The following is a 13,575-nucleotide window of genomic DNA, read 5'->3' on the forward strand; positions in this document are numbered from 1 at the left end:
TTTAAAATCCCAAATGTTCTATCCCACACCGCCCTCCCCCCTTGCTATGGAACTAATCCATTGGACTCCTTTGTTTACTTCTGTAACATAATTGCATCACATGACATGTTACACTTGCTTTTCTATTGGCAAGCACTCTAAAACATTGAATGTGATAGGATGACGGCCGGGACATCTGTAAGTGGTTGAGAAAAATAAAGATCTTTTTGAACATTAAAGCATGTAAACAATTCACAGTAGGGGCACACAATACAAATATGATTCTGATAAAGAGCACATGTCCTTTTAAAATGAATAACTTCAATATTTAAGTTTATTTTACAAGAGTTAGCTATTCCAGCGCTTTCACCCGACAAATTAAAGACCCTTCAGTTGCATAGTCTATAAAACAGCTGTCATTACAAGTCTCTTAAATTAGACATGCATTTAGATTAGAATACTGATGGGAGGATAACACTTAACAGACAAATAACGAAACAGACACATGAGATAAAGAAGGAGGATTAAGCAGGAAAGCTGTCTTGGCTGTTCAAAGTCTGTGCCTCTGTGTTGATATGATGATAAATTAGATCTTTTTGATATCTTTAATTTGGAGTTTGCAGATTAACTTCATATGGAATCATTTACTCTATTTTACATCACTCATTGGGAAAAACACAAAAGCTACATTTTCATGACAGCATGTAATGGCCTGTCAATATCTGTGAATGCAGAAATTAAATTGGTTGTGTGTAATGGGACATTAACAGTTGAGACGACTCACTAAATACCAATGTTGTGCTACATTATTTATGAATGAGGAATTATGAATGCATGACACACGGATATACCATTGCATCAATTTGTGAAACTGATCTGCTTTGTCCTGCAACTATTTATTTTATATCCTCCACTTGGTGCCAAATTAAATATGAATAATTATCTTAATGATTAACCCTCCTCCTATAAGACTGCTTCTAAGAAAAATAGGCTGTTAGTGAGAAAACTGTAAATCAACTTCTGTCTGATGGCCTGTTCTGCTCAGTGTGTTCAAAACAAAATGTCTGTAATGATTGTTTGTAATTATGTGTCATAATATGGAGCGCACATAAATGGCAATTTAAAAAATCATGCTGCATGTGAGACCTTGGGAATTATAGCCGGTATCCTTGGGAGACAAAACAATAATGTATAATGAGAAGGAAACAGAAGGTGAGATTATGTGGGTGAGTGTGTGTGAGCACTACACATCTTTAATAACATTTAAACTGTAATGAAGACGTTAATCAAAGTTGGCACCTGAAGCCCTGAGAAATAGAAATGAGAGGGCAATAACAACAGAAACAAGAAGAAAACACATTTCTAATCCCATCAAAAGCTCCTCTTGTCAGCTACATATCACTTCATTTCTTCCGGAGCGAAACAAACAGATCACTTGAAACCTTTGAAGGCTTATAGTGAATAATGATTTAATGATAGAAGAAAAACTGATTAGATCCTACTCCACTTGCACCATTTTAGTCTTCTGTCTGCTGTTTTTATTAGGGATCTCACTCTGTCTGGACCTGGAGGAACTTACTAAGGGCTATGATTAAAAAGTGGTAATGGAAAGTGATTTTTAGGACTGGTTCAACAGCCCTCAATATAAAGATCTGGGTTTTCTGGGCATTAGCTGACTTCACGTGTAAGTTTCAATTTCATTATTCCTGCAAGCCTGGATGAACGACGGCAATAGTCGATCTCTTTTCGGATATTGATTATGTGATAATCCTTGGATTATCCGTGGGTTTCTTGTTCTCTGTTTTAATTTGTGATGTGTGCCATGTTGTTAAAGCACTTTGAGCTGCACCTAGTGAACCAGAAATGCTACACAGATAAAGCTTAATAACTCTTATTATTATTATTATTATTATTATTATTAGACTAATAATAATAATAATAATAATAATAATAATAATAATAATAATAATAATAATATTTATTATTATTATTATTATTATTATTATTATTATTATTATTATTATTATTATTATTATTATTATTATTATCATTATCTATTAAAGCGCTTATTATCTTTTGATGTGTATTGTGTAATATAATTATTCAGACCTGAAATGTGTATTAAACAAAGGGTGCCTTCAATAACTAAGATGAGGTAAGAATTAAAAACACAAGGAAAGTTTGTTTGTTGTTTTCTCAAACGCTGCAACACTCTTCATGCAATTTTCTGTCTTAAGTGAACTGAGCCAAAAGTGACTTACTGCTCCAATTATGCTAATGTTATTACATTTGAATCCTGCTTAACCTTGGCTGTTGAAAGATTGGTGCAACACCTCTTAATATAGAAAACCATGTTGCTTAAGCAACTAATTTAGTCAATCCCAGTAAAAGTAACTTTTTTTCAGCACTTATTTTAAAAGTCCATTAATTCAAGCTTTTAATTCAAAATTGGCATTCAGGATTCAAGGTTTCAGCTGCTGAGAATTAAGAGGAGTTTTTCTTCTCAATCAAAGCAATATTTTTTTTGGACTAAGACTGTTAGTTTGACTAAAATAAGGCTAAAATGGTATCAACTTGAACACTAGGAAATTGTTTAAGCAAGAAAAAAAATCCTCCAACTGAATCACTTCGATATTCTTTTTTCAAGATTCTTGAAATGTCTCTTCTCTTTCTGGCCCCATTAATCATCTTTGTTTAAGTCTGGGCAGCACACAAATGTGAGGCAAGATGCCTGGGGCTGTTATTCACAAAGATTCTGAGAATAGTCCCACAGAGCTCTAAGCCCACAAAAAGGTATTGTGTAGAGATGTTGGTTGGCACGTAAACCTATTCATTCCATTTGTATATTTAAATTGTTCCAGTTTCAAAATATATTAGGTTTGTGATCACTTCCCATTTGGCATCTTAGTGTTAATGTGTTCTCTAATGAGATCGATCACAAACATTAAAACAACTCTTTATGTACAATCTAATCTGCAGCGTCTCATTAGCTCACAGTCATAGAGTCTTGGGAGAATATTAGTCCTACCTCCTTGTCTTTGGCCATAATAATAGTTTTTCACTGTGGGATGTCTCTTAGGAGTCTCTTATGATGCTTGGTGAATCTCTTATCATTAGCAGGATCTAGAGCTTACATAACAGGACATTCTTAGAAAACACAACAGATTTTTCTTTAAAATGTGTCAACTACAGTGCTTTACAAATGTAATGTGATATATAATCAATATAACGTGCTCAGGTCTCATCAGAAGAAGTATCTTCTGTGTTCAGAGAGCTGTTTAACAACAGAATTGAACATATACAATCAACAGCCGTGTTTTATCCACTGCTTGTCAGTTGGATTTGATTCGATATTTAAGTTTTTATTGTTAGTTTGGAAACCTTTGGACAATCAGACTACTATCTGATTTTCCAGCATCACAGCAGCAATTTAAAGCAGAAGTGTTTTTGCTGTGTAATATCCTGGTAGAGATTAAAGCTGCATTCATACAGTATGATACATGGTTAAACGGCTCTGTGGGGCTGTTGCCATTGGGTTCCTATGGCAGGAGTGGTGCACCCAACTAGGCGGAAGTGCTACCCTAAAAATTGACAGTGAGCGCTGTGCATTTCAATTAATTCCTTACCACTAATATTTCAACGCACAACCAAACAGATACCAGCTGTACTGTGTGTAGTGGTGCAAGCTAGCAGGGAAGGTAACAATTGTATTAACATAACAGGATGTTCCATCCAGCACATTCACAGTGGGCAAAGAGCAAATTGCGTTTCATTTGATGAAGCATAAATCTTGCCATGTCATTTTATTGGTCTGAAAATTTGATCCAATCAAGTCAATTCAAGACACTTGAAAAAGGGCCGTTAGAAAAAGTTAAGTAAAAGTAATGGGAAATAAATGAGAAAAATAGGCCTACTGGCTTCTTTCCAAGATATCATTTTAAAGCAAAGAGGATATTAGAAAACGGAAGTGCAAGCTGTAATAGAGAAGTTATTATTACCAGAACCACCACAGGGTCATGCAGCGGTCCGTCAGTATGTAGAGTCTCCACGTCATCCTCGATTATGTAGTGCCACTCCACGCCCAAGTCAATGAAGCTTCTGGACTTGACCTCCTCTCCTTTCCCATTGAGGATGTAATGCCCCGTTGCCTGGTTCTTGATTGCTGCAATCATTAATTTGGTTATGACCCAATGTGACAAAGAAAACTGGCACTTGCTTGGAATGATACTGGCTGAAAGTTACAATGTGTTATTCATGCATTACATTTGTGGAGAACAAGCGCCTGAACTTCTTACATAATACAACTTCAAGAAATTGAGGCTGAAATGAGAATTGGCATTTTATCTAACTGCTTTAAATACATCTGATGCACTTGAATGCAAATGAGTTGCAATACAATTTGTCTAAACAACCCGACTTGTGTCTGCTAAAGATCATTCCCTCTTGTGCTCGAGTCTTACAATGACAGAGTAATATTTATTACCACATTTGTTTCTTAGGAGTAAAAAGTCAGTTGTTTTAACACCCACATGTTAATTCAACAGCAATCATGATTTGATCTTGACTAATTATAGCTTATTCAAATTAGCAAGTGTTTTTTTTTCTTCAAATTCATTATTTTCGATTTAGCTGTTGAATTCCTTTCCCTAATTAAAGAGGTGCAATTAATATTCGAAGTATTCTTTACGTCAAGGTTGCTGATCGTATTTATTTCTTGTTTTGGGATTTGTTGACATTACCCATAGAAAATAACAATATACAGCATTCAGGAGAACTGTAAAGAAAATAGAGGTATTGAACATCTAGAATTGATTTAGCTTTCTTTTATTATTTGCTTAAAGCACTAGGCCTATTGGTTCAGATAGAAGAAAGACAGAAGGTTTTCTTTAAGTTTCTTGATATTATGTTTTTGAAGTCAGTATTTTATTAAATTGTAGTAAAGTAGTTAAAATGCCAGTAAGGTGACTGCTGTATCTTGAAGAAGTCAGTTTAGCAAAGTGTCTTTAATCATTGAAATACATTCACCTGAGTTATGAGTATATAGATTTCCCTTAATTAGCCTCATAAAATCCTTCATACTTGGCCTTTAATTGGCCTACAGCACCAGAAATAATGATTAAAACAGATTACTCGATCGAGTGAACACAAAATTCAACTTCAATACAAGCAAGTAAGAAATATATTCAGAGTGATCCATCAGCACACGTCATTTCAAAATGAATGACAGTGAAAGGAAAGATGGATGCGGTAAATAAACTATAGCACAGGAATAATTGTGATGCTATTGTCAGCAAAATATTTCATAAAGAGTTAAATGTTCACCCTCAATGAAATCTTAAAAACACATTTAATTTTGTTACTTTTTTTCACAGCAACCACATCTTAGACAATTCTCAGGGATCTGATGCTCATAGTCTACAATAAATAGGAATACTGGGTAAGTAAGGTAGGTAGGTAAGCAGAGTTTAGTCAAGAGATTTTAAGCTGGGAGCCATAAAGGGACCGAAGTCTGTTTGACAGGAGCAATGGAGGGAGTAAGATCAAGTCGTTTTTGAGCCGTCCATGTTAGGAAGAGTTCAGAGTCGAAGTATGGGGTCGACAGAACGTTTGACTTTCTTAGTCATATATAAAAGGTGACTGTGGCTGCGAGGGAGTGCGATCATCTGTCAACCAGAAGGTTGTGGGTTAGATCCCGGCCCTCCTTGGGCCAGATACTTAACCCTGAGTTGATCCCGATGGCCTGGCCAAGTATCGGAGCATATAGGTCAGACTTTACTCGTACTTCTCCCTCACTTTAAATCTAGAAAAAATCCTTCCAAGAGCAGAAATTATTGAAAACATCTCTGAGAAGCACCGGTGCACATGAGAGACTGTCAGGGCTGGCCATCCTGAGTATTCAAAATAAGCATACTTGTAGTCTGGACTAGGGCCGCTCTTTTCAACAACTCTAGTGAGTGATGAGGAAGAATCAAATATGAAGCAGTGACCTGGACAGCCTCACTCTTTGCTGTCACCATATCAGCCTCGTGTGACTTTTTAGTTGGTACTTTTTAAAATGGACACAACTCAATTTAATTAATAATCTGGTTCCAGTTACTTTGTTGGTTTGAAATGATAAGTATCCTCCATATCAAAGAAAAGGGCCAAATCAGGGTGAACTGCACTGGGGGCATACATTTTTCTTACTGTGCTGACCTAGTTACTGCTTTACGAATGTCACATACATGTGTGTTAATCCCCTCCACCCTCGCTGACCTCCTAGATCCTACTTCTGCAGTGATGGTCCCTCTCTTTATTACTGTACCTTAATGCTTCCTTTGATCCCTTTCATTATCTTCGCATTTGCTGTGACTGACTGTGGGTGTGTTTCCAAAGATCATCACTCACCTTTCTTCCTGCTTGTCTCCCCCCTACCTGCCATCAACCTCCTGTCAGCTCCCCCCTCACTCCACGCCCCTTTCTTCCCTGCTGCCAGTAGATTCCCATTACTACCATCATCCCCTGATCCGGATCCCCCTCTACAGATACAAAAATGTTCCTACCACCATCCTGAGTTAAGGGGCTTACTGTGTTCATAACACAAGCCCATTTATAAGACAACTCAGTGATTAATGCTTTGTGAGGACAGAGGCTATTTCCTCTGGCACAGTCTAGCTCTCTCCTGAAGCGCACAGCCAATATTGCTTCTACAGGAGCAGCTGACCGCTGTCTGGACCTTTCAGCTTCATGATAACACAGGAGAAAGCTCTGTTAAAGGCTATTAGAGCTATAGCGCCAGAAAGTGCGTGAACTGTTATTGTTATACTTTTTAAGGGTTATAGTTGAAGGGTGTTTTTGTCAGGTAGGTAAGTTGAGGGTTCCACATCTGTGGGCCCTATAGCAGCTGTTGTGGTGATGGTAACAATGTCGGAAGTACATTATGTTGTTATTGGGCCAAAAAATCCAGGCTTTGTTTACAATTGCATATCAACGTACTGCTAAATTAATAGTTACTTTAGAGCATGAAAACCTAAAAAAGGTAAGAAATTAGAACCGTGTATGGCCCAAAATCGCCTAAGAAGGATGGCGACATAAACCAAAATTCTCTGTAATGTGGTAAACATCCTTTGGCGAAAAGTTAAAATCTACCTCACAGACCCGTATTTTCTCTCAGACATGCTGTAGCTGAGGCTCATGAATTCACTAATGAGATAACTATTGCCATTATACAGCAATCCATTCTGCATCAACCTCTTGCCATGACTCAGTGAATGAGGCTGGAGGTTTTTTAAAAGAAGTAATTAGGTGGGTTTTAAAAGGCTCTATTAACAGTAGAACGTCAATTTTGTAGTGGAAAAAGACCCAACATAAAATAATAACCACAATGTTTCCATTGTTTCGCTATATGCCACACTTTCACTATGAAATGTGAAAGCCTAGCAGTGGTAAAGACTTAGTACGTATATAATATACTGTATCTGTATATATTTCTAGCGTTGTCCTTGATTGTCTGAATTAGTCACTAAGTGGAATGATCCGAGGAAAACAGAAGGAAGCGCAAACACTGATACCACTTGGAACAACTAAAGGGGAGAAAGTTTCAAATTGCGACTTAAAGGATGAGGTTACACATTTGGTTTGTACAGAATGTAAGCTTCTGTGGCAATGCTAGAAGTTAGCAAGAGGTTTTTAGTTTGCTTCCTTTCAGTTGCTTAACGAGGCTCTAATATGATATCTTTGACTTGATATTCATAATTGTTTTTTCTGCCTCTACTTTGACATGTTTACAAGGTTCAAAGTTCAAAAAGCTGGCCGGCTCTATTGTGATTGCTCAACCCCTTAGTTTATCAGGTTCAATTATGTAGTAGCTTATAGTAGCGCTAACCAATAGAAGTGTTATGTAATGATGTCACTTTGTTACGGAAGTAAACATAGTACTACAATCAAGATGTTTCAGGCAGGCGGGTGGGGGGAAAGGTTGTGGGAGCAAAACTGTCTCTGGCTTGAATTTGGGATTTAAGCATTTGCACACCATTGACATGCAAAAACACATAACACACTACAGGAAAGGAAACTAAAAAGCATAATAGGGCACTTAAAAGGGTTAATTTGTACCTTCTTTAACATAAAGGAACACAGGGTTTATAAATGTTTTTTTAAAGGATTACATTTATGATCATTGCTGTGATAAAAATAGACACATCACTACAAATACTTTCAGAACACAATATGATACAATCTTTTTACTTTGTCTTATAACAATCCTTCTCATTATTTAGAAACAACAATCAGTGTCTTTCCAGTACAGTTCATATTATATACCAGGCCACCCTCAAACATAATTCCTTGTCAGTGATTGGGTCTGATTGGTCATTAAGCTGTCAAAGCTTCTAAAGGAACCCACTGACATATGGAATCAAATTACGGGCATGACCAATTACTAAAACCTACTGACTCATTTTCATCCTTATCAGCGGGGGCAAGACCTTGACTATGGCTTTGAGACGCTTCACACTGAACTCAGAGTTTTGAAAGTTTTGAAAATAGAAGGTAACTGTCTTTTTTTTCATGCCTAAAGCGGCAGGCCTCCACAGAGAGAAGGAAAAGTGCAATAAATGGGACACGGTCAGTCAATACATGTACGCCTGTGGGATACACTTCATCACGGCTGGACTATGATGCTAATGAGTTTTAAATCAATTGTCAGAGTTGTCAGAGAACATGACAACAGTTCTGATGTTAAAAGTCAAAGTAGTGAACACATTGTATGTAATGCATTGAAATATACAAAACACTGATTAGCCGTCCACTGGCACTGACTGGACATCAATCCCCTTTTGATTTATATTGAACCATAAACAGTTGACGATCATCTCCAATAATATTATGTAATGTTGTCATGTTTGACCATTGTAATTCCGCTCTTTGTAGATAACACATTGCATGATATTCTTCTATTTTTGATTGATTGGCGTTGACTTAGAGGGAAAGTAATCGGATTGGTTGTCCTCATCTATAGTTTTGTTGACACGTGTATGCACCCTGGCCTTCCCCTTTCTGAGGACTCTGTGGCTCGATAACACATAATACTTATTCCACCTCTGCTGTCAAAGTTCAGATACAGAATAACTTCTTTAGACACTGAAGGGTTTGTAACTTAAACGCAATCAAAATAAAGCCTTTTATATATCCGTTATTGTTTTCTCCTAAACACAAAGATCACAATTCTTCTCCTCTGACTCCGTTAAAAATATCCCAGGCACAATCCTGCAGCTTTAATATGAATATGGAGATATTCCACTCTGATTTATGCCACGATTCTATTGACGTGGGCATGAATAAAGCGGATCCTTTCTGAATATACTAGATTATAACCGTGAATACCCCTTAACATTGTACAGAAAGAAAGCAGTGCTAAAAAAAACCTGCAGTCCCAATCCTTATGCAGTGAGAGAAACCACTAATCTATTAATCTCTCTTTAATAGATAATAGATTATGAATGAGCAATATAAAGACTAATTCTCTCTGCCTGAGAGGTGACATGGAATAAATTATGCAAAGCCTCACATCTATTAATCTACATTATGTGTTCCCATTAGTCTTCCTGGAAAACAAGATGAGGACGGTGAAATGTCCTCTCTGATTTTATACCGTACATGTGTTTGTGTTAGGAGGTCACACTTACCAAGAATTTGAGGGGAGGCCTCATGTTCTTGGATCATCACATGTCTAGCTCCAGGAGGAATGAGAAACATCTTAAGGTAACCTTTGCCAAGTTTGTAGCGGCAGCAGAAGCAGATGAGGGAGGGTTAGGAAAGAAAAGACACACACAGGTAAGTCGAACAGTTACAGAGAAAATATTTGTTTGCAGTGGTGGACATCACGCATGTTTCAGAAGTGTGATTATCTTTGCTCGACAGAGATGCTGGAAGAAGAAAATGGTAAAATGTCTCCTTTTATAGAAGCCTACAGGTATGTTTTTTTTTAATGAAACAGGCTGTTCATTCACATCCATCTTGTGCGTAATCAAAGGACTCTTATCTTAAATATCGCCATATTCTTGTGTTACTATTACACAACTCAAGATACCACTAAATAAACTATCCCTTCCTTTATTTTGAATATATGCAGACAAGATGTGAATGCCTCAAGTCATGTTTCAATAAAGCGTGAATAACAGGGTATTTTCGGACTACAGGGCAGCAAAGTGGCCTTCTGTCAGGGATGTCCACCGCCTGCAAACCTACCGTGACTCACCAAGTACATTTCTAGAGTCTTCCGTTTCATTTAAAAACACATTTCGGGCTCCTTTGGGCAAAGAGAAGGCTCCTCTGGTCTTCCCTTCAAAAAGAAATTAATCAGTTAGTGAGTCTTGCAGTGTTTCCTCCCGTGTCCAATTTCATTGTTTCTCTGCAACAACATCACCTACAGTGGAGGCACATTTAATCAGCATAGCAAGGGAGCAGAGGAATTCACATCGGATGAGGAGGCAAACTATTTTTTTTTTCCCTGGCAGGGTTACACTTGCCAATCACCAGGACTGAATTGCAGCGTTGTAATTGCTCGCCCTTGGATTTGACACTGGAGGCCTCCTCAAGCAGTTGCAGGGCTGACGCGAGGATGATTATGAATATGCCGGCACAATGTTGCAGTGTTCACTCAAGGTCCCAACAGGTGGCAGACCAGGGGAAGCTGCTCACTCTGCAGTTTATTAGAGACGATAAATTGCAATGAACCTTTCGGAAAATGGCAAAAGATGCCCTCGTCGCTGAGAGAACATTTTGTAATGGCAGCCAATTTCAGAAACCGCAAGCCGCTCAATAGAAATAACAATTTGATTACATGTTTTTTTTTTTGACTGATTGAAAAAACTGAACACAAGCAAGCTTTCTAAAAACGACCACTTTGGATGTGTGGGTTTGAATGGAGCATCAGAATGCCAGTCGAGGTTCAATCAATCAACTTTTAAATAGCCACCAACATCCCAGATTACCTCCAAAAGTCGTTTATTTGATGACTTTTTTGTGTCCGCGAAAGACCTTAAAAGTTAGTTTGTTAGGCTGTTGAAGCAATTTACATTATATGAAAATACATACAAAACCAACTTCTCTGGATAATGAACCTGTCACAGTTCCGACAGTCGGACCTAAACAGACACTTGATTAGTAACAAGGAACAGAAGAAACAGCAGATTACATCACAATGTCTCTAAGTCACTACAGTGTTAGGCATCCATCTGCTCTACAAGCTGCACAGTAAATGCTATAGGACAGCGGTAATGGTGTATTCAGTAACACTGGATACTTGCATATTGTGTTTTCCAACAAAGGGCTTTCTTTTTGGGCTCTCTTGCTTAACTGTTTCCCTGTCAAAAAAGGGTGAGGGGTTAGGAGAGAGAGTGATGTTAAGAAAAAAATAATAAAATGGAATGATAACAGTTTCAACAATTCTGAAACGGTTTAATGAAGCTGTCACATCAAATCCCTCACAACGTCAATTTTCATTTTATTGACTTTATGACATCAGGTTACAGGGATAATGGTATAATGGCAATATAGTGATGACAGATGAGGCTGGCATCAGAGGTGGTTACTAGAAGGCATCACCAAAACGTTAAATTAAATGCACCGGTCGTTTGTTATTTTCTTCATGCTAGTGGTTAATGTCGCAAAGAAAATGAATCACTTACTCATACTCATTCAGCTTAACACCGCAAAGTAAGTTTTGTTACAGACAAAACACACGTGTGTGTGTGTGTGTGTGTGTGTGTGTGTGTGTGTGTGTGTGTGTGTGTGTGTGTGTGTGTGTGTGTGTGTGTGTCTGTGTCTGTGTGTGTGTGTGTGTGTGTGTGTGTGTGTGTGTGTGTGTGTACGCCATGTATGGCTGCAGAGGGGAGATAACCTAAAGGAAGCAGCCTCAATTGAAGAACTTTGTACAAAGAGAAGGCACACTTTGTCTGAACTAACAAAGTGAATAATCAAAAGACAAACTAGTATGTGAAATGAATGTAGAGGGGCCTTATTATTCCTCTGCTAATTAAAAAGGTTCTTAATCCAAAACAAGCCGACTGTTGGGAGTGATGGCAGTAAAAGCTGACAGATACTGTGACTCTTCCCGCTCCCTGTAGACTCATTTATTAGCTTTGAATGCAATATTCTGCACATTAACAAGGAGATCTGAAGAATGTGGATGCCATATAGTCGTGCAGTGATTATGTATTTCTGTAGGCCGACCCAGAAGTTCCCACAAAGGCTCTTTTGACAAAAAGGAATTGTGTTTTTTTTTTCTTCGATTTTGGAATATTGCAGAAAGTAAGATCTATGGCAGACACACGTTTATGATACTTACACGTTTTGTCCAGCAGGACAGTCCGCACAAATCAACACTTTCATGATTTTTGAAGCGTAAATACAATCGGCAGTAGTAAAAAGCTAATGTTTGGATTCCAACAAACTACATCACAGTTCCATGGCTGCGCATCACCACCGCTAAGCTAAAGGTGGCTAATATTCGGTGTCATGACGTTAAGCTGTCTCAGTAAATGAATTGTTGGCCACCGCCATTTTTAAATACATATGATTTGAACACTCACCAGTGAGGTATTTACTGACAGATTTGATGTTGTAGAGCACAATGTGGAAATAGCTCCTAAGCTTGTGTTAACCACAGATCTTATTTCTCACCCAAAAAATGTTTAAATAAATTGATTTTGAGACTTCTTTTTCAGAAATCAGACTCTGTTGTTGGGGTTGGATTTCACATGTTAAAAGAAGTACAGCAAGAGTGCACTGGAAAAAGAATACTAAAGTGCAGCATGCAGATAGTAAGTGTGGTCGGACAAAACTGCACTCAGAGACATGTTGTACTGGGTTCATGTTTTCTTACCAGGTTTCTTTGGTGTCCGGGTGAAGGATCCTTTAACGGTGCGGCAGTGGGAGTTGTCCCCACCACAAACGCCACATTTGTCTTCAACTTTGGTCGAGCCAATCTCTCTGTCGCAGCCAACTTTCTGCAGAACATGAACATAACCAGACAGATGAGTTGAGATTATTTTTGGACTTGTTAAATATACAAAGTTATGTGATTATCATCAGCTAAATAGAGACAGAGTGGTGTAAATCTGATTGTGCTTTAACCAATACGTATGATATATATATATCCAGTTGAACCAGCAGAGCATTCCAAAACATACTCTTTTTGGTGGAAAGTCACTTTGTACATTTACTCAAGTACTTATGTATTTCTAAATAATGCTATTTCATACTTATAATTAAATACATTCCTGAAAAAGTATTGCCCATAAGTATTGATACGTTTATCTGATAGCTTTATAAACTTTGCAGAGTCTGAATTATTAATATAAAATATAAACATTTAATCAATTCTGAAGCATTAATAAAGGTGAAGCTAACCAGCAATATATAATGTATTTAAAGCAACAGCAGATGGATCTTTATGATCTGCAATTTGCAAATGATAAAAACACAAATTGCATCAATAATTTTACAATTCTAAAATAACAAAAACTATTTAAAATGTGTCATTCTGCATAATGACGACTTTTCCTTTTTGCACTCTTGGTGTATTTTATTTTTTATTACAAAATATTATTGCAT

At 37.4% G+C, this 13,575-nt stretch overlaps 1 protein-coding gene across 1 annotated transcript in view; it reads right to left on the reverse strand.

The window, feature by feature from the left end:
- The window catches only part of adamts3 (ADAM metallopeptidase with thrombospondin type 1 motif, 3), a 139,325-nt gene that overhangs the window by 21,075 nt on the left and 104,675 nt on the right, over positions 1–13,575 (reverse strand). Inside the window, exons 15-17 of the mRNA XM_063898319.1 lie at positions 12,845–12,968; positions 9,645–9,725; positions 3,978–4,141 (exon numbers count right to left, since the gene is read on the reverse strand). Coding sequence (XP_063754389.1) covers positions 3,978–4,141; positions 9,645–9,725; positions 12,845–12,968 — 369 coding nt within the window. The remainder of the gene's footprint in view (positions 1–3,977; positions 4,142–9,644; positions 9,726–12,844; positions 12,969–13,575) is intronic.

Source organism: Eleginops maclovinus, chromosome 12 (assembly GCF_036324505.1).
Source record: "Eleginops maclovinus isolate JMC-PN-2008 ecotype Puerto Natales chromosome 12, JC_Emac_rtc_rv5, whole genome shotgun sequence".
NCBI lineage: Eukaryota > Metazoa > Chordata > Actinopteri > Perciformes > Eleginopidae > Eleginops > Eleginops maclovinus.